The sequence below is a fragment of the Amblyomma mixtum genome, chromosome 1 (genome assembly GCF_055824585.1).
Source record: "Amblyomma mixtum isolate Tamu chromosome 1, ASM5582458v1, whole genome shotgun sequence".
Classification (NCBI taxonomy): domain Eukaryota; kingdom Metazoa; phylum Arthropoda; class Arachnida; order Ixodida; family Ixodidae; genus Amblyomma; species Amblyomma mixtum.
The window spans coordinates 84,749,309-84,769,274 of NC_143012.1; the positions used below are offsets into that span (position 1 = coordinate 84,749,309).

At 48.6% G+C, this 19,966-nt stretch overlaps 2 protein-coding genes across 3 annotated transcripts in view; one reads left to right on the forward strand and one right to left on the reverse strand.

The window, feature by feature from the left end:
- LOC149367058 (uncharacterized) overlaps positions 1 to 3,105 on the forward strand; it is a 5,740-nt gene extending 2,635 nt beyond the window's left edge. The window contains exon 4 of the mRNA XM_089572622.1: positions 2,990 to 3,105. Coding sequence (XP_089428748.1) covers positions 2,990 to 3,096 — 107 coding nt within the window. The 3' untranslated portion in view covers positions 3,097 to 3,105. The remainder of the gene's footprint in view (positions 1 to 2,989) is intronic.
- Positions 3,106 to 7,297: 4,192 nt separating this feature from the next.
- The window catches only part of LOC149367059 (putative chitinase 2), a 29,176-nt gene continuing 16,507 nt past the window's right edge, over positions 7,298 to 19,966 (reverse strand). For both annotated transcript variants that reach the window (XM_089566422.1, XM_089566413.1), the window contains exons 2-7: positions 18,281 to 18,498; positions 14,514 to 14,608; positions 13,821 to 13,932; positions 9,901 to 10,062; positions 8,414 to 8,527; positions 7,298 to 7,479 (exon numbers count right to left, since the gene is read on the reverse strand). In XM_089566422.1, coding sequence (XP_089422548.1) covers positions 7,315 to 7,479; positions 8,414 to 8,527; positions 9,901 to 10,062; positions 13,821 to 13,932; positions 14,514 to 14,608; positions 18,281 to 18,421 — 789 coding nt within the window. In that variant the 5' untranslated portion in view covers positions 18,422 to 18,498 and the 3' untranslated portion in view covers positions 7,298 to 7,314. The remainder of the gene's footprint in view (positions 7,480 to 8,413; positions 8,528 to 9,900; positions 10,063 to 13,820; positions 13,933 to 14,513; positions 14,609 to 18,280; positions 18,499 to 19,966) is intronic.

A 19,966-nucleotide genomic window follows, 5' to 3' on the forward strand; every position in this document is an offset into this window, starting at 1 on the left:
AGGCGATGGAGGACATCCCTGTAGTACTATTTAGTCATTCTTTGACCCTGTGGGGTGCGTACTCGTGGTGTGCCACACAGAGGGAGTCAAAAAAGCAGTCAGTATCACTTTGACATTGCTGCGCACTTGGCGGGCCTTCTTTGGTCTTGGTGACGTGGAATGCGTCCTCTGTGACGACTGGGATTTGGTTTCCGGGTCGTACCCGTACACCCAAGACTCGACCCTAGTGATTACGGTGTCGGTGAAGTCAGGGTAACTGTTTGTGGAATCCAGCATCTCCTGTGAGACTTCAACACGAAGCTGCTTTTTCTCCACCGTCAGCAGCTTCGGCACGAATTTCGCCGCATTTCTCTCCATGGCCAAATCTTCGGTGATAATGGAATGTGCAGAAAAATTGCTGATGTACACCTCTCCCGCAATTTCTAGGATAGTCACACAGCAGTCCCGCATCCCCACAGCGTTCACTTCGGCAATGACCTGGTCATTTCGGCATGTTGATGGCCGACCGGAGCGTGGCTCTCTCTCCACGGATGTGCGGCTGTCTTTAAACCAGTTGCACCACTGCTTAATCTGTGTGCTGCTCATAGCATCATCACCGAAAGCCGTCTGAACATTTCGAATGGTTTCCACTTGGCTATCGCCAAGTTTCTGGCAAAATTTGAGGTAGTAGCGCTGCTCCTCTCGCTCCGCCATTTTCCTTGCAACAAAAAACCGACGAGAGCACTGCGCACTGCCTCACTCAAACGCTGCTTCCCAGCGACTGACGCTATCGGCAGGCGGGAAAAAATTCGTGCATGCGCACGAGGGTTCAAGGTCGGCTGCTGTAAGCGCACTTGTTTCACATCCATCAGGTGTTCGCAAAAAAAATAAAGTCGGATACTTTTCTAACAGACCTCGTATAACACTTACGGGCGAGCATCAGTCAGTGATCTCCTTAAAAAAAAAGCGACTTACCCTCTATGCCTAGCAGAAATTGCATATGTCACTTAAAGTTTTTCATTCAATTAATTAATATTCATTTAAAAGTTGACACCTCTAATATCCTTACTTCTTATTCCTCGGGGTACCAAACTAGAAATTGCCATTCTCCTTCCATAACGCCATTAAATTCGCGAGTGAATTGTTTTAAATATTCTTTTTTTCCAAGGATCATCACTGATTGAAATAACCTCACAGATGATGATGTCAGGCAGACATCATTGCATTTGTTTGAAGAGCACTTGAAAAGATTGCTGTTGATGACCTTGCCACGGTATTTTCTTGCTGATTTTCTATGTGCAATTCTGTTTTGTTTTTATGTGTCTGTATTTTTGTATCTTAACACACTGTTTCCCACCTGCTATGATGTTGTGCACAAGATCGCAGTATTCATAAATAAATAAAAATAAATAAACAGGTTACGGCATGAAGTATATAGCTTTACAATTAGACAATCGCTTGAGAGGGCCGGTAATCTCGGCATACTACCGAACATTTATTGTACAAGTAAAGCCCCGCCACCACCTGAGCAACCGTAAAGCTCGCATATCTAAGACGTGATTAAACCCGTATAGCTTCCGAACTGCTCCTTTTTGAAGCATTACTTGGTCTTTTTCGTTTCCGTGAGTCTGCGAAACAGCATGCGCTGGCCACTTCGCCGCGTTCTCGTATTGCGTCCAACGTGTTGGCAGCATCTGCATTTTGACCTTCCAACGCCTCAGTGATCTCTTGTTATTTTTTTGGTGTGTACAAGTCTCAATCTCTGTTCCGTAAAACCTAGGGTCCCCATAATCACCGTGTTTCTCAGCTATGATTTCAGTGTAACGATGAATTACCAACTTGCACAAACATATATTCACATCTTTAAACCCCTATGCCTGAAAGTGGCCAGCAAAGCGGCTGTTAGGGTTCTTCCGAAAGCAAAGGCGGTGTTCTGCTGGGTCATGCCAGTTTCTCGAGTTCGCACATGACGATCCTGTCTCGTAGACAAGACAAGTAGTGCGATCGAGTAAAATAAACATTTTTTTTTCAGGCCATGGCTGTTTATGTGATTTAACTGCGAGGACAGAACAGACCTCGGAGAGTTTACAGAGAACGGGAAATACTCTAAAGCAGTACCGTTTTGCTGCCATGCCTAGGTTTAGAGAGTTTCTGGTGCTATGCGATTAATTCCAAAGGCTGCTTCTCACTGTCAGGCCTAATGGCCTACCACGTGATTTGCGGGAAGCTTTGGTTTCTGGAGCCTTGATAAAGCGACGCGAACTAAAATATGAAACGTGAACATTTTGACATAAATCTCTCCGCTCGAGATGAGACGTAAAACGAAAAAAAATGCAAAACTTCGACCGGAGGTCTCATGAAGAAAAGCCCGACGTTCCGGGATTGACTCGGCCCCTTCTAGGGTGACTAGATGGGGCGGAGGTTCTGAACTTTCGCCTGATCCACTGCTACAGTTGCCGGGAAAGTTTTCGCCACACGTGACTCCCACCCTGCCCCAATGGAGGGGGGGGGGGGGGGTTCCGGGGGCGAGGGGGACTCACGTGCGCACAATGTGAGCTCAGGGATGGCGGGAAATTAACCTTCTTCTCTGTGCACCATGGAGAGCAGGATAGAAGTTTCTAAAGTCTGCTTCGTTTTTTTCTGGTCTACTGCCTGCTGCATGGTGTGTCTACAGCTTTCAGTTCGTGCTGCCTGGATAACGCGGCACGAACCGTTATTTCTGAGGACACCATGGAGAACTACATGAATACGCACGTCCAGTGACTAAACTGCGCTGGCTACCCATCAGAGCTCATACGCAGTCTTTCAGAGACCGTGCTTTGAAAGCTAAAAGCTGATGCCAAGGTCATTAGAAGGCCAGAAAAATAGAAGCACTATTTGTAATTAGTAATACTCGCGCATCTGTAAGCAAGGAACTCTATAATGCGTATGCCATCTAAGCGTGCCCTAAGTGGTCAAGTATTTTACCCTTACAGTGCAGTAAAGTGACGACAAAACGCGGTTTGCGCAGGTCTGGGCGACGACTGCTCGCTGGGCTGCATGTCGGGCTTCGAGTGCGACCCGGAAACCAAGAAGTGCGAGGGAATCGCCATGATGCGGAATCTGGGAAAGATATAAACCTTACAAACCTTGACCGACTTGTCTGAGAAGAGCGGGTTGTCCTTCGACAGAGTGTGATGTACTCTTGGTGCCACCTCTGAATACCCTCAGGTTATTCCTATATGCCGGCTCTTTGTGTCTGGTTGATGCAACCACCTTTTGAATTCTCTTCGAGAGTATTATACGGCCATGCTTACATCGGACACCGGCGGGGGCTGATTTCGCTGTATCACGGTATCTTCAACATAGGAGTGGATTCTTGTCTCACACCTCCTAATATTACAGCCGGCCCGAAAGAATGCTTCCAGATTTAAGCTGCAGCCGCCGTTCTGGCACACGGTACTCCCTCTGGTTGGTAACGCCCTGTCTTGCATCAAGCGACAGGGCAGGCGCCCAGTAAGCTTTAAATCAAGTTACTCCACCTTTTTTTATAATTCTGTGGGGTTTATCGTCTCAAAGCGACTCAGCTAGGCTATGAAGTACGCCGTTGTAGAGAGCGAGAGCTAGGAATAATTTCGATCACGTGGGGCCCTTTTACGTGCATTGACTTCCCACACTACACGGGTCTCTAGCTTTTCGCCTCCTTCGAAATGCGACCGCCGCGGCCGGGATCGACCACGCGTCTTTCGGGTCAAATGGCGAGCACCGAAACCTCTGAGCTACGACGGAAGCTCTCTCTTTAGAACTGTTCACTCATACTAATAAATGTTACGAGAGAAATAGTGATCGGCACTCAGGTTACCACGCTTTGTGTTCAGTCATCTCTGGGAGGCATATTGCTGCCATCTCTTGAGTGTATGCCCAACTCTCAATCGCCAAGTTTGGCGCTGCTCAGAAGTGACAATTCGCTGTGGGGATGCACGCCAGATTTCACCTTACTGCTGCGTCCGCACGGCAGAGCTCACCTTAATAACAATTCGTGCCCAAGCCCTGCCTCGTGAGAATAAAGACCACCGATGTTTTCTAAGGTTTATGCGCGAGCCTGCATGGAATAATGTAGATGAAGAGAACCTACAGAATAGAGGGACCTCTGCGAACTATCGCGGGGATGCCCAGTCCCAACGCCCAGTCAACGTCGATATCGAGCCACCCAGGACTAAGCTACGCGTCTGTGACGACCACGTATACATCCCGTCAAGAGCCAGCATGTTTTTACCCTACAGTGCGATAACTGCCCTGGCACTCGGGGCATCGCTGAAAACAACATGTCACTGCTCCTGGGTCAGCAAGCTTGTTTAGCCCGCGGAATAATCGAACTGAACAATGGGCGAACCGAAATTTTGGTGACCAATGTTGGTTGTGAACCTTGATTTCCATGTATGTCGATGTGGACCACCAGAAGTGGGACGCCATAGTCTCTTACGTCACATCTGCGTATAATACTGCGATCTAATAAACGACGCGCTTTATTCCATTTCGTTTAGTCAAGGTCGCGAAGCCACAACCATGCTGGACGCAATGGCGCTTCCAGGTAGTAATAACTCCTCTGTTGTGGGCGCTGTCCAATTCGTTAGTCACACCGAGGTCGCCCGCCAACTCGATCGACAGCGCACCCGGGACCAGCAAGCCAACGACACTCGCCGCTGAAGTCTCCGCCACAAAGATGTGCGTTACTAGCCTGGCGAACAAGTCTGGGTGTGGAGCCAGACTAACCTGATGTACAACAAATTATCCGAGTGTCATTCAAATTTACGCAGCTTTATAGCCACGGTTTCTCATTCCATGAAATCGAGAAAGCATACCAAGGCAGCTTGGGTGTGAACACGCGCATCAAACGCACACATTACGTACTCCTACATATGACAATAAAGCTTCGCATGATTATTCACCTGCAACCTTACATCAGGCAGAAATCGCTTTACAGATGGTAAGTAGCACGAAGGTAAATCCGACCCCGTCCTTGTTGGCAGTTCAGTGGTATCCGCCAGAGCTGAATGGCGCATGAAAATATTTTCAGAGCTTCGGACCTTAAAAATGCCCCGTTTGCAAATGTATACTGATGTACAGGGACAGGGCGGCTAAATATGATGAACAGGACTGCTTCAGCTGCCCATCATGACCAGCTTCCGCGCTCTATTTGGAGAGCTTTTATTCTTTTCGAGAAAACGAAAAACCTTGAGTCCACTGCTTCGCATAGCTTTCGGAGCACAGATGCCTCTCCAAAACCAGCAGTCAATCGTGCAGATAAACATCGTGTGGCGGCGCAAACTCGACTGCTTTTCGCACGTTCGCCACGCACCGTGCCGACGCGGCCGCCGGCCGGAGTACCCAAACTCCCAGAGTGCATCGCAGTGGCGGAGGCATAGCGCAACTGCTGGTGAAATCGGTCTATTGCTCGATGTTTTTGTAGCGAAAGCTACATTGGCCACGGACTTGCGATTTCGCCATGGCGGTGCTCCGGAGGCACAGAGACCGACCTTGAGCCGTTGCCTAGCAACCGCCGCAGCTGGCGGACGCCGCACGTTCGCCGCGCCATCTTGCATGACGTCACAGCGCGCGCCTTCGCTACGTATATCCTGGCATAGCCGAGCTAAGGCACTGCCAATTTATTGTGCTATAGACGTTCTCACCTCAAGCATCCATGGTACTGCGATTTCTTACGCTGGTTCGTTTCTCTTCCCCAGAGAAAGCGGTATTTCTGCACTGTAATTACCATAAGTATACCTCTAAGAATAGGTAATTAAAGTAGGGCTTTTACTTTAGATCGAAACGCGTTTTTAGGTTGTCAAAGTGCACTCGAAGTGTGAGGCGTGCCATTTTTATTAAGTTTATTTTTATTAAGCTTTATATTTTATTGATTTTCCTTCACTGGTCTTCTTTACGCTGCATCGAAATCTCAGTGTATGCAGAACTTCGTTTTTGTCCCCACCTAAAATCCCGGCCGGCGAAGTGGCAGGATCGAACCCACGACTTCGAGCTCAGGAGTAAGATGCCACACGCACAAGTACAACGCAACAGTTATCCGCAATCATCAGCTAAAACGGGATCTTTTATCTGAACCATCATTCATATCACCTCGCACGGATCATCGCCACAAGGTACGCATTCCATACTGCCGAAGCAATCCATACTTCAACTCATTTATACCCAAGACGGCGAGCGATTGGAACCACCTGCCCACCTTGGTTGCCGATATTTCTGACACCTGTTTATTTAAAAATGCCGCGGAAAACTATGTGTTTGACTAGGCTGTTTTGTTACCTAATCTGATATGTATTTTGTTCAAGCTTACGTTTTTTTCTTTCTTTGCTGTATTACATTACATTTTGCATTTACTTTTTGTTTTCATTTTGCTGCATTGTCTATACTTTTTTTTAACCACTCCCTTCTGTAACGCCCCACTGGGGCCCTGAAGGTATTGTAATAAATAAATAAATAAATAAATAAAAAATTGAACTCGGACATCACATATCGATGAAGCGGAAATGTACTCTGGCATTCCGTCAACACGGTCATGTACAACTTTCTTGGACAAAATGTTTTGAATATGAGAATATAGTAAGGTATTGTTATGAAAATATTAAAGGTAATTATAAATTCTCCGAATGTTAGCAAAATCTCTCTTTTAGAGTGTTTCCATCACTTGCATCGATCACTTAAAACGGCCACAGAAAACTAATGGGGAACACTGTTGACGAAAGCAAAAACGTTAGCAGCAAAAAAAAAAAAAACAAAACAAAAACGCAAGCCTGCCTACCGTAGATCTTCGGATATGTTGACTGTTGTAGTGAAATTTTACAATGTATGAAAAAAAATTGCAGAAGAGTTGAAATCTGGGTTAGTTGGTACATTATACTTAAGAAAAACCAGCCAAAAAGACGGGGACAAAGGAGAGACGAGGCACACACAACGAGGCAAAAAAATTGCGTCCCCCGTTCAAAAAAACCTATGGGGGCACTTTGGCAGCCTAAAGTGCGCTCGGCGAAAGCCTTTGACGCACTACTTCGACTGCCGATGATTGCCAATGTTTGTCACGGCTGCACCGCTTGGGAGCCATCCTCCTCCACTAGCTCCATCCTCCTCCACGCCGCCGCGCCGACAGCTCCATCTGTCGACGAAGATGACGTCACCATTTGGCAGATGCGCTCGTCGATGAGTCGCCCCAGGCGCTGGATGTAACGCCGCACAGACGGACGGGAGAATGAGCCATTAAAGACTTTCGCCTTAAAGTGCTTTCTTCCGGAATTGTTGGGTATGATAGTTTATTTCCGGCCCGGAAGCGCGCCCCCCGTTCCCTCAGGTGTCCTGCGTGGGTGGTCTGCGGTGGAAGAGGCGCATGGCGTGCCTGACGCTCTGCGCGAGCGGGAAGTGCTTCTCGGAGCAGATGCCGTGGATGTCGTCCTTGTCCACCTGCACCAGCATCACGCACAGCTCCGGGTGGTTGCGCATCGCCAGCCGCACCTGCGAGAACAAGGGGAGGAGGGTGAACGCAGGAAACGGTAGCGAGGGCGAAGGGAGCTTCACTGAATCGTTCGAACAGGCTCGCCTCCCTGCAGAACGAATTAAGCAGGCGACCTTAACTCCCATCATTCGATGCTCAACAAGCGACTAATAACGTCACTACCCACTATTTTCTTGTCTGAATAAAATAAAAACAGTGTGATGCGATTCGGCAGAGATAATCGCAGGCTCGAACTACTGCTTGACATTGCAATTTGTGTTGATGCGCTGACATTGTTTTACGCACAGACGACACCTAATGGCATGCAGCACGCGTTTCTAGCAAACATCTTTGTGAAGAGCGTCGTGGCGGTTGCCTTATCGGCCATCCCCGCTGCGGTGGCTCAGTGGTTATGGTGCTCGGTGGTTATGGTGCTCGGTTGCTGACCCGAAAGACGCGGGTTCGATCCCGGCTGCGGCGGATGAATTTCTTTGGAGGCGAAATTCTAGAGGCCCGTGTGCTGCGCGATGTCAGTGCACGCTAAAGAACCCCAGGTGGTCGAAATTTCCGGAGCCCTCCACTACGGCGTCTCTCATAGCATGAGTCGCTTTGGGACGTTAAACCCCATAAACCAAACCAAACCAAACCTTATCGGCCATCGTACGCAGCCACATGCGACAAGCTTAGTGACACCTGAAGTGCTTGAGACCAACACCACTCTGCAGAACTATCCACACTGTTATGTGTTGGCTCCGTGGGTCTCGACGACCAGATGATACCGAAGAATCGGTCCTCCATGAAGACGACCTCTTTCCAAGCCACGACGACTCCGAGGAAGCCAGGGCTGCCGTATTGAGTGCATTTAGAACGCTTGCCTGTCTGTCTATCTGTCTGTCTGTCTGCCTCATGGCTGTGGCATCTGGCACAAGAGGAACACAAACAAGGCCCGCTTACTTTGGCCGCGAGGGTCTTCTCGGTGTCGTAGCTGATCCACGTCCTGCCGCTGCGCGCGTAGTAGCCCATGGCGGATTCGATGTACTTCACCTCGCTCCAACGCCTCCGGCATATCTGAGGTGGAGAGGGGAGCGAGAAGGGGGGAGGGGAGGGTTACGATTAGGAACATGTGTGGTAATTTCAATGTGCCAGCATTAGAGCCCACATCCCGCAAAAATGGGGCACATCGCGGAGCGTGTCACGAAATCCGCGCATTGATCGAGAGTGTTCGCGTAACCTGATGACGTCATCACACCCTGCCCACGGCAGGAAAAAGAAAGAGGAGCAAGACAAAATGGCGGAAGAACCAAAGTAGCAACAATGTGGTTCTCTAATGTTCTCGCTGCACTCTACTAGGTGTTTCAGGGAAGACGAGGTAATTCTCAAAAATAGGTTTTTCAGGTAGCACTTCAGCATTGTATTACCTGTGTTGGCGGGCACCACAAAACCACTGAATCGCCTTAAGTAGTGGGCTGGTTAAATAATTTTTAAAAATTAACTTTCTAGCTATTAGAGTTAGGCGCCTAGTTGGAATTAGAGATTTGTAGCCAGTGGTTAGCAACAGCTACATTAGCTTTTAGAATTTCAAAAACGCGATTACCCTTGGCACTGTGGCTCGTTAAAATTTGGCTCTCTTGACTAGTTAAGTGCACTGGAAAGGTTGCTTTGCCTGCATGTTTTTCGAAAGCGCATGTATTTTGGCACGACGTAGAAAAATTTTGTCGACTCACTACGCCGAAGATAATCGCGTTCTCGTAATTCTAAAAACTGTTATGGCTGTTGCTATCAACTGGCTACTAATCTCTAATTGCAACCGGTAACTGTTGTTAAAAAGTTAATTACCAGAAATTAGTTAATAAGCTTACTACTTAAGACAATTCACCGGCTTTCCGGTGTCCGCCAACACTGGTAATACTACGAAACACTAGGAGGAGCTAGCAAGCGAGATACCAAAATAGCAAAATAGCCATTGTCTAATTGGTCCGAGTACGTCACACGCTACTAAACGCCAGCGTCCCTGACGTTAAATTGAAGTGTCAGCCACTGCATTCAAGAACCATTAAGGCACATCGACGTGCAGGGAATGCAATCGCTAACTCACGTGAATTGAGCACTGAGTGTTTGTAAACTGAGTGTTCATGCTACCTTCAGAAAACCATACACAAATGTGTTTACAAACACTTCATAACGGTAACTCAAATCACTTAATAAAGAACGTTGCGATGCAGTGGCCTAAACGGGTCGCACATGGTTATGACGGTGATTACGGTGGATAACAACACTCGTGATGCAGCGCAAGGTCGGCCTGAAGCCACTTTGAACACACTGCTAGAAAGAAATGTCGGAGGCCCACTACCGTGCATAGTGTTTACACAAGTGGACTGGGGCTTTGCACATTCAGCTGCCTCAGATGTGGAGATGTGCTTAGCGGCAATCGGCGCACTTGCCTCGGCGTAGGAGGCGTCCTTGATGCGTGTTCCAGGCGCCCCGATCCCGTGATGCGCAGCTTCGGTGAGCACGAACTGGTTCCCGCCCAGCGTGAGCGTGAAGCACAGGTTGGACTTGCGGGACCGGGCGGCAAGCATCACCAGCTTCTTCACCTCGCGGCTCTGGCATAGAGGCAATATGACAGCGAAAGCCGGTATAAACTACTACCCTCGAAACATTGCCGTGGCACGGCGTCACAGGATATGTACCTTAGCTCGAGGCAGATAGTCCTCGCTCTACCAAGGGTATAGAGAGTGGGCGTCTGCGCTGAACTTATTGCAATTACAAGGACAGAACAGACACGGTAGCATTGTCACAGTCGGCTGACGCATACACCGTGTTGTGAAGGTAAGGAGTTGAAGGGCAACTACACCACTTTTTGAGAATTTCGCTATAATAAAGGATTCGAATCTATATAGCTCGCAGGTAAAGCATGCCGAGCGTTTCTTCCCTAGCATTTAAAATAGTGACGTAACCGACGATTAAATGTTAGGCTTCTCCTCAAAGCACCGGAGGCGCGCAGGGAAGTTCAGCGTGACGTCGCTGAAGGTATGATTTTAAACTACCGCTGCCGTCAGCCACACCCTGACGTGCCTTGTTGGAAGATGCCAAACAACGCTCAGCGGACTTTACCTTCGGCGGCGTTGTTTTCTTTCCCCTTCAAAACAGGCGTTTATGCGTTGGAAGTGTACCGATACCTTCGATGACGTCATCATGCGCCCCCCACCCCACTTGTGTGCTGCGGAGAAGCTTGAAGGCCGTCGCTGTTTTAATCGGCGATTACGTCACTATTTCAAATAACAGCCCAAAAAGACTTCGCATGCTTGACCTGCAAGTTTCGCACATTCGACCCCGTAAATCTCGTCAATTTCTAAACCTTCTGCGATTTCCCTTTAAGGAAGCGGTGAAATTGCCGCGGATTTAAAAGTCACTGCAGCCTCGTCCGTCGTCGCGAATACGTGCAAGAATGAACAGGTCGGGACAGCCGTAGTGTATCCTACGCTCTAAACAGAAATCAGTAAAAAGGGAGTAACTGTCCTCTAGCCCGCATCGTTTTACCAAGACCTACTTGAACTGAAGTACAGACCTGGCAATCAGTTAGACAGGCAAAGCAGAACGCTGGGGCTAAGAATTAACATGCAGAAAACCAAAGTAATGTTCAACAGCCTAGCAAGGGAACAGCAGTTCGCAATTGGTAGCGAGGTACTGGAAGTAGTAAGAGAATATGTCTACTTAGGGCAGATAGTGACCGCAGATCCGGATCATGAGAGGGAAATAACTAGAAGAATAAGAATGAGGTGGAGCGCATATGGCAGGTTCTCTCAGATCATGAATGGCAGCTTACGAATGTCCCTCCAGAGAAAAGTATACAACAGCTGTATCCTACCGGTACTCACCTATGGGGCAGAAACGTGGAGGCTAACAAAGAGGGTTCAGCTTAAGTTAAGAACAACGCAGCGAGCTATGGAAAGGAAAATGATAGGTGTAACGTTAAGAGATCGGAAGAGGGCGGAGTGGGTTAGGGAACAAACGCAGGTTAATGATATCGTAGTTGAAATCAAGAGGAAGAAATGGGCTTGGGCAGGGCATGTAATGCGAAGGCAAGATAACCGCTGGTCTTTAAGGGTAACTGCGTGGATTCCAAGAGAAAGCAAACGTAGCAGTGGGCGGCAGAAAGTTAGGTGGGTGGATGAGATTAAGAAGTTTGAGGGGATACAGTGGCGGCAACTGACAAAGGACAGGGTTAATTGGAGAGACATGGGAGAGGCCTTTGCCCTGCAGTGGGTGTAGTCAGGCTGATGATGATGATGATTTAATACATATGTTTTGTCTTTCTCTGCTGTCTTAACGTCAGCAATGAAAACAGCCATAATAACAACTTTTTCGCTCTGGAAGAGTATAAAAAACGTCTTCCTTTTTGTCCGCTTTCTTTTCGTCGGCACCACCGTGCCTAGCATAGATAAATGGATGATAATGATTATGTGGATAAACGACAAAACTGCCCTGTTTGAAATGAAATGATGCAGGAGGCCATTTTCTCAACAGGTATATATTAGCGCCAAGCCGCCCGTAATGTTTCTATACTGGCGGCAAAAGGCCTGAACTAGAACATGCGCGCTGGATCAGGGTCATTTGTGCAGGCCTGCAGTTCAGTAGGTCTTGCCTTTTTTACAAAAGGAAGCGCGATAGAGGACTCCATTTTACTCCCATATAGGTGTACTAATGCTCAGAGTGTAGGACGGCTCCCAAACGGAGGCGTTGGCATCCAGAATGACACGAGTCCCTCCGCTGTCTAGACGCGTTGAGCGGCGGTGATCTTGACCCAGGAATCGTTCGGTATCATTTGTTCGAACACACACGGAAATGGGTCTACGGTATGGACTCTTTAGCCGCAGTAAGAAACCTTGTTTTGCAGGCATGCCGCGTCTGTTTGTTGCTTATCCCCAAGCTGGGGCACACAAACACAACTTTGACATCTGAATCACCTCCTCGTCGCTTAGCACAGCGACTCCTGGGCAATGTGGAGAGGGAATAAGCGTAAAACAAAAAACGCTACGTGCTGCTATACCAGCAAACCAATCTTCGACATCATACGACAGCCACCGAAGGCCCGCATGGAGCAATTCTATTTGAGGCGCGCCGGTTCCTTTAGTGTGCGCCCAGCCGAATATAATTTGGATAAAGTTTCAGATCGTTTAGCCAACAGTTCAATTCTATGTTCGGCCTCAGGTTCATCGCTGTTCAAGAACGATTCGTCTGAATCTGGCGAGGTTTAAAGCTAAATTATTCCATAGTTAAAAGCACTACCGCGCTTACGCTTAGACATCACTGAATTGCGTGATTTGCACACGAAACGTAAATTTTATCACTTCTGTTTTTACCAGTAGGCCCAGTGTTTTTGGCAATGTTCCTACCACTCCTGTACCATTGCCTCAAGAAGTCGCGATGGTAAGTAGAAGTAACAATGTACCACTACCACAAAGCGACCATCCGTCCTGACGAAGTCTACTAGGATCGAACTGAATGATGATCAGGCTTTATTACACGGCCCATTTCCATGGCAGTCAGCCCGACGGCACTTGACAGCAAACCACCTTTTGGGGAGAATTTAATACCGATGACATGGACGATAAAGACTCTTGTACGACGAACGGGTGAATGGCAAAACTGCAATTTTCTGCATTTAGCACCACAGATAATCACGGCCCGGCGATTATCAGAGATTTTTTGTGCGCTTGCGCCGACGACAACCTAGAAAAGATTGTCAGTCCCTATCGCTTGAGCTAGCTTATACTGATAAAGGCGCGCCATTTTGCATTTCTATACATTAATCAATATTAATGTGGAGATCCCTCAAGCGAAAGATCCCTTAAGGGGATATTTCACGTCATCGTTGCCTTGCCACCCCCCTCCCCCCCCCCCCCCTAGTTGCATTCTATATGCAGCCAAACAGTGACAGCATCGGGGCTTCCATCTGGCAAATTACTTCAAGTAACCGAGCACGACGTAACGGCAGAAATGGATGAAGCGCGCTGGAACAGCCGCGGCACTCAGCCGCCCTGATAAAAATGGTCTATAGACAGTCTATAGACTTCTTATTAACTCTACTGACTTCCTATAGATATTGCTTTTCTATATATAGATATTGCTGTCTATAGACTGTCTACAGTCACAAGTCTACTAAAAGTGTATGGCCATAAATCTATAGATTGTCTATAGACTGTCTAAGGCATTTGTATTGCCTATAGACTGTCCTCTAGGATTTGTCTGCGGACAGTACATAGACTTATAAAAACAAGTCTATAGACACTCTATAGACTGCCTAAAACTTTTTTTGTAAGGGCGGCCCCACACGATGACCCGCTGAAGCGGCACTCACCAGGAACCGCGCGGAGGTGCTGTTGTCGTACTTGTCGTATGGGTTGGTCAGCGTGGTGCGTTCGTCCGAGTGGCGCACGGGGCTCGTCCTGAAGCTCGCGAAGTCAACCAACCTGGACGCGTGCATGCACAGCGAAGGGACCATGGCATCTCGCAAAGCGACGTGTTTCTTCTGAGAAACGAAAGTGCGCTTAAACCACTAATAGGGCCGGCCTCGCTCTAGTAGCATTCCTCAAAGGTCTTTTGCGTGGAAGCATGTTCATGGTACGTGTCGCATTTTTGGCTGGTTTGGTTAATGGGGGTTTAACATCCGAAAGTGACTGAGGCTGTGAGGGACGCCGCAGTGAAGGTCTCCGGAAATTTCGACCACCTGGGGTTCTTTAACGTGCACTGACATCGCACAGTACACGGGCCTCTAGGATTTCGATTCCATAGAAATCCGAACGCCGCGGCCGGGATCGAACCCGCGTCTTTCGGGTCAGCAGCCGAGCACCATAACCACTGAGCCACCCCGGCGGCTCACAGAGATAATAGTAAAAGCGCCGTGCAATGTTACGGATTTGGCTTCACCAACATTTCAGGGAGGCTCCCACTAACGGCTCTCCCCTTAGAAAAAAAACCGCAGCACTAAGTCGGGCCGCGAATCAGTTTGTGGTAACGACAGTGTCAACTCGGGGATGAAGAGGAAGCATACTTAAGGATCTTGAGGAGCTCTTTCTCGACAATCTTCTGTGTGCGGTCGATGCCGATGGTGAGCAGGTACTGCCGCCTGAACGAACTGCGCAGAGCCTGGGCAAAATAAAAAGTGGAGACGTGATGAGATAGGGAGAAAAAGTGAGCAAACACACACCTGGCAGTAGTGCTAGAGTTAGTGGGTTCCCCTATGTCTCGTCCAATCGAGCTTTGAATCAAATGCGATACGTTGGATCGATAGTGCATGAGAGCACAACTCACAAGTGTCAGGTTGCCGCTCTAGCAAACCAGACGGGATTCAAAGGTCGTGAGGTCGGATCCCAGCTGCGGATTGTGGTTGTTTTCCACATTCTAGCCAAGCACCTTTGAGCCATAAAATGATTAAGCTATATAATTTCCCATTAACACCATAAACTAAAAAAAACATTGAGATACCTGCGGCGACCCGCATTGGAGCAATGCGGAAGCAAAACGTCCACATACTATATCGACGTCTGTGGGTGTTCTGACGTCCATGTACTATATGCGCGCTACGTCGCCACCTCTCCTCCTCGCCACAGGTTTACCCCTCGCCGCTGCCACGCGGTCCCCGCCGCCGTCCCAAGAGGACAATGTTCTTTCGCAAGGCGTTGCGAGAACGCGTGAGCGCTGGAGGCGACCATAAAAGAGGCCGCGCGCTACGTCGCCACTTCTCCTCCTCGCCACCGTTTTACACTTCGCCACTGCCGCGCGGTCGCCGTCCCAAGAGGAGAAGGTTCTTTCGCAAGGCGTTGCGAGAACGTGTGAGCGGCGGAGGCGACCATAAAAGAGGCCGCGCGCTACGTCGCCACTTCTCTTCCTCGCCACCGTTTTACCCTTCGCCACTGCCGCGCGGTCGCCGTCCCAAGAGGAGAAGGTTCTTTCCAAGGCGTTGCGAGAACGCGTGACTGGCGGCCGTAGAAGAGGCGCAGACATTAGCCATGGAAGGAAGAAAAGAAGACCCAGAAGTGTTACCGAGGGAGTTGGCTCAAAAGCAGCGAGCATATGAAAAGTGCAAGGCTAGACAAGCGGCTGAAACGCCAGAAGCACGAGAGGTACGCCTTGCTAAACGGCGGCAAAAGGATGCTGAATTGCGGCGTTTGGCTGCGTCAACTGAGAGTGGCCAGGTGAGCGAAGACTGTACTTCGGGAGACGTCGAGCGGTTTCGAAGGAAGAATGAAAACGCCAGAGCTAAACGAGCACCTGAAACACCCGAGCAACGAGGTGAGCGTCTCGCTAAACGACGACGACAAGAGGCTCAAAAGCGCCTCTTAGCCGCATCTGCTACCAGTGTTACCAACAAACAGAGTGAAGACGACGACGACGACGCTATGAAGTAAGAACATCGCCACGGAGCTTTTCGCTTCGAGATATCCAGGCTTAACACTTTAGCTAAGCCTCAGCCCAACTTTTTTGCTGGCACAAGAGCCATATAGGTAATTAAAAAATATTACAAATTAAAAATCACAAACATCTTCCTATGGTGAGCTTCGTTTCAGTGACATATTCGCTTCCATCATATGCACGAACACTGATAGTAGCATTGAAAGTTCAGAAACAACCCTAGAGTGAAAGCACGCATGGATCGGTTAATTGACTGGGTGACTCAAAACAAAAGGAACAGGGACCAAGAGGGAGTCTCAGTCTGCTAGCCAAAGTTTTGACAAGACGCCTTGTCTTCGACCAGGTTAAAGGAGCAAGGACCGGTAGAGGGGTTAGAGCGTGGAACGGAACGGCAGCGAAAGTGAAACTGAAAAGGGTGCTGCCCAGGCATGGGTGATTAGAACAGGTGGCACGGTCGTGGATGATCAGCCAGATATTCAGATTCGTTGATTATCGATCGGATAAGGATAGATAGCTGGGCGAGTTTGTAATAATTCATAGTGTGGGGGGGGGGGGGGGGTACAGCGCGAACAAGACGAAGGGTGAAGCAAGAAGACTAAGCTCGTCTACGTAGTCTTCTTGCTTCGTCTTGTTCGCGCTGTAACCCCCACAATGAATTATCAATCGGACCAGGATAGCTCACATAGTATGTTAGCATCTACCGCCATTACCAGAGGACCGTGCTGTGAACAACGAAGGCGGCGAGTACGAGTGGTGCTTTTGTAAGTCTATAGTAATGCGTTTATTGGCTGCTCTACACGCATGCCAGAGGGACAGGAAAGAGTGTACGCCAGACTAACTCAACTAAGTTCCAGACGCATGGGGCTGGCAGAATGAGGCGCGCACAAGATGACGGCCCTATGGTCGGCTGCAAGCGCTGGCGTTCTTCACTGCTGTCACTGACCCTAATCTTTCCCAACGGCCTTCCATAATATCCCCGCAGAAGAGCGGTTGCGCACTGCCAATAGAGCAGACAGAACACTGCGGCAATGAAAGCGCAAAGTTGATAGATACGTACAGATTAGGCATACCGGAGACGTATACCGGTTTTACGTATGGGAACGGCGCATGCACAGTAGCAAGCGCGTGGCCGGTTAGGACAACCGTGCATGCGCAACAGACGTAGGTACACCTAGTATGCGCCTGCGCTAATAAGTCTCCAGTATACTATTATAACTCTCTATTACTATTCACTCATTCATTTATTGTACCCTTAGAGGCCCTTTTCGGGCATTACATAAGGAGGCATTACATAAGCCCTCTCGTTATGTGAGTAAACCTGGAGTTAAAACTATAGTCATAGTTGTGCTCAGTCTTGTGTGCGCTATTTGGACAGTCTTCAATAGCGGAGCGAAAATTCGCAGTAATGGAAACCCAGTTCATCCGTGCGGCGCTCGTGTGTCACCAATGGATCACTCATTTGCACGTTGGAGTAACCCCCCCCCCCCTTCCACGCACTTGGCAATGCCGATCGATTAAATGTTTGTAGCGCGCCGCCAGGTGCCGCTACTGAACGCCGTCTGTTCGTCGCCTCCCTTTCAATATGTGAGGTTATGGGGTCGTCTGCTCTCACACATGAGTTTATAGCATGACGTGTGTCGTCGCTCTTTGGACTCGGAAAAAGTTGCGTAATCCACAGAAAGCAGATTTGGAGGTCGGATTAAAACTGGAGAAATGAAATCAATAATGAAAGAGGGATACAGTGGTGCGAGCCTATCTGCACCGTAGGCACTGAAATAGAGTGGAAGGGGAGAAAGACAACGGACACGAAAAAATTGCGAGGACACTTTGGCAACTAAAGTGTTGTGAGGCGAAAGCCCAGGACACTATGCCATGACGATCTGCGGTGCATGTGACGTCACACCGTTCCCGTGGTTATACCTATACCCAAATTAGACATCTTTCGGTTATGTTAAGTGTTAATTACGCTTAAATGCACATTTCTTCATATAATTTAACGCAAATTCGACGTTCTCCCGACCATTCTCAGACAATTTTCACTATGCCGTGAAGACTTCCGGTGGATGCGACGTCACACCGTTCCCGTGGCTACATCCACGTCCACGCTATTTCGACGCAATTTCGACATTTTTGCCTGTAATTAACTACTTAACCTACAGTCATCAAACTTGGCTTCTAGGTTCATTTTTTCCTCCTCTATCTGAAGCAACCACTGGTTTTTCTCTATCTGTTTTAGTTCCCGAGTTAAACGCGTGTTACACTCTTTGTTAATGGACGACCGGCAGTATGAGCCATTAAAGGCTTTCGCCGTAAATGTCCCACGCACACACCATTCTGTCACATTGTCCTTTTCGCATCGGTTTTCCTTCTGCGCTTCTCAGCCCGAAATGCCACTGCCGTACGAACCGTGACGATGTCGCTGACGTTCTGCACGGTCCTGGGCAGGAGGTCGAGCCCCGTCACGTGCAGTCCGTCGACGCCGCTGCGGTCGAGCCAGATGCGGGCGTCGGAGGCGAGCCGCTTGGGCGCCCAGCCGGTGCCCAGCATCGCCCCCAGGTCTACCGAGAGGAGGAGGCGCGCGTCGGGCGCAGTGTCGCGCACGTGAAGGAACTTCCTGAAGGCCCCTGCGCCCGTCATGAAGTTAGCGGAGCGTGTGTATAGGTTCAGTAACACTAACGGAAGGTTCACAAAGACTCTTTGAAGGATCTGCTTTAATCTCTCTTTCTGCACTTTCATTCCTCTGAAACAATAAAGTGCAAGCAACTTGAATAAACTCTGTAAAAAATTATTACATAAGTAATAAATGACAGCAGAAAAGAAAATGCACTCTAGTATATGCAAACGATTCTACTGCAGTTCTGTCAAATAAATGAAAGCGTATAGTCTCGACATACGGCAAACTAAAAGTGCTATTAACGTAACTCTCAATAAATAGCAGGGCAGCTATTAGGATTTTATACTGGTCCATAAACTTCGCTGAAACGGATTGGGCAGCTTCGTATAATGCCTGGAGAGACCGCGCCGTGGCGCCGCATGTATTAGAGGGTACTCTTTTATTTGTATACAGTTCGGCACCATTGGCAGGAACGTAAACTACATGGCATGGCTTCCTGATCGAACACTGGTAAGCACTGGCCGCTTTGTAAGTAGGTACAGTCGGCGACAAAAGTTTACGGACCAGGTGTTTCGTAAACGAAGCTGACAGTTCTATTATTATTTGGTGGTTAGAGACCACACTTGTGGAGGAGAAAGTCAAGATTCTGTTCTTTCATCTCCACAAGTGTCGTCTCCAGCCAGAAGCTAATAACACAGCTATCGGCTTCGCTTACAGAGTACGCGGTCCAAAGACTTTTGTCCCCGAGTGTACGTGGAGACCATGCTGCAGCTCGTAAGCCTCAGCGTGCACATAACAGGAGTTCAGGAAGGGGATTTCGTATGTTCTCACTCCACTTTTGCTTTGTTTGCGTAGGCTGAGCAAAATGTTTCCGTATGAAAGTATATGCTAGGTCGTCAACTGGCACCACGTCAGGCTAATTCTCTCTTATCGACGATAGCGCGCGTCTGGTAGCGCATGCCTTTGTCCCTTTTAAAACCTTAATGGATGTTCCGAGACCAACAGAGAGCAATCAAAAGACACTGCAAGGTGAGTTCAAAGGTGTCGCCGCAAGTACTGGGCCTGAATAGTACTTCGGAGCGTCGGTTGGAAACATATCCACAGAGCAATGCAAACATGCATGGTGCAGGTTTTAAGGCGAAAGCCTTTAATGCCTAATCTTTGTCGAGAGAAGGTCGTCAGCAGAGGTGTCACGCTTTTCTAGTCAGACCAGAAAACAAATCTTAGTGCAAGATGGGATTCGAACCACCATCCTTGCGTTCTGCAGCCTAGCGTGCTAATGGCTTATTCGATACTTCCTGCCAACGCATAAGTAGTTCTCGTTGTCTAGGACGCTGGAGAATGTTTGCAGAAAGGCGTCCAAACAGACGGATGCCTCTAGTGTCTCCAGCATTGGAGATTCACGAGCAATTGTGTACTTAATTAACATCTCAATCACACATCAGTGACACAAGCAGCAACACCGCGCATAATGCTTT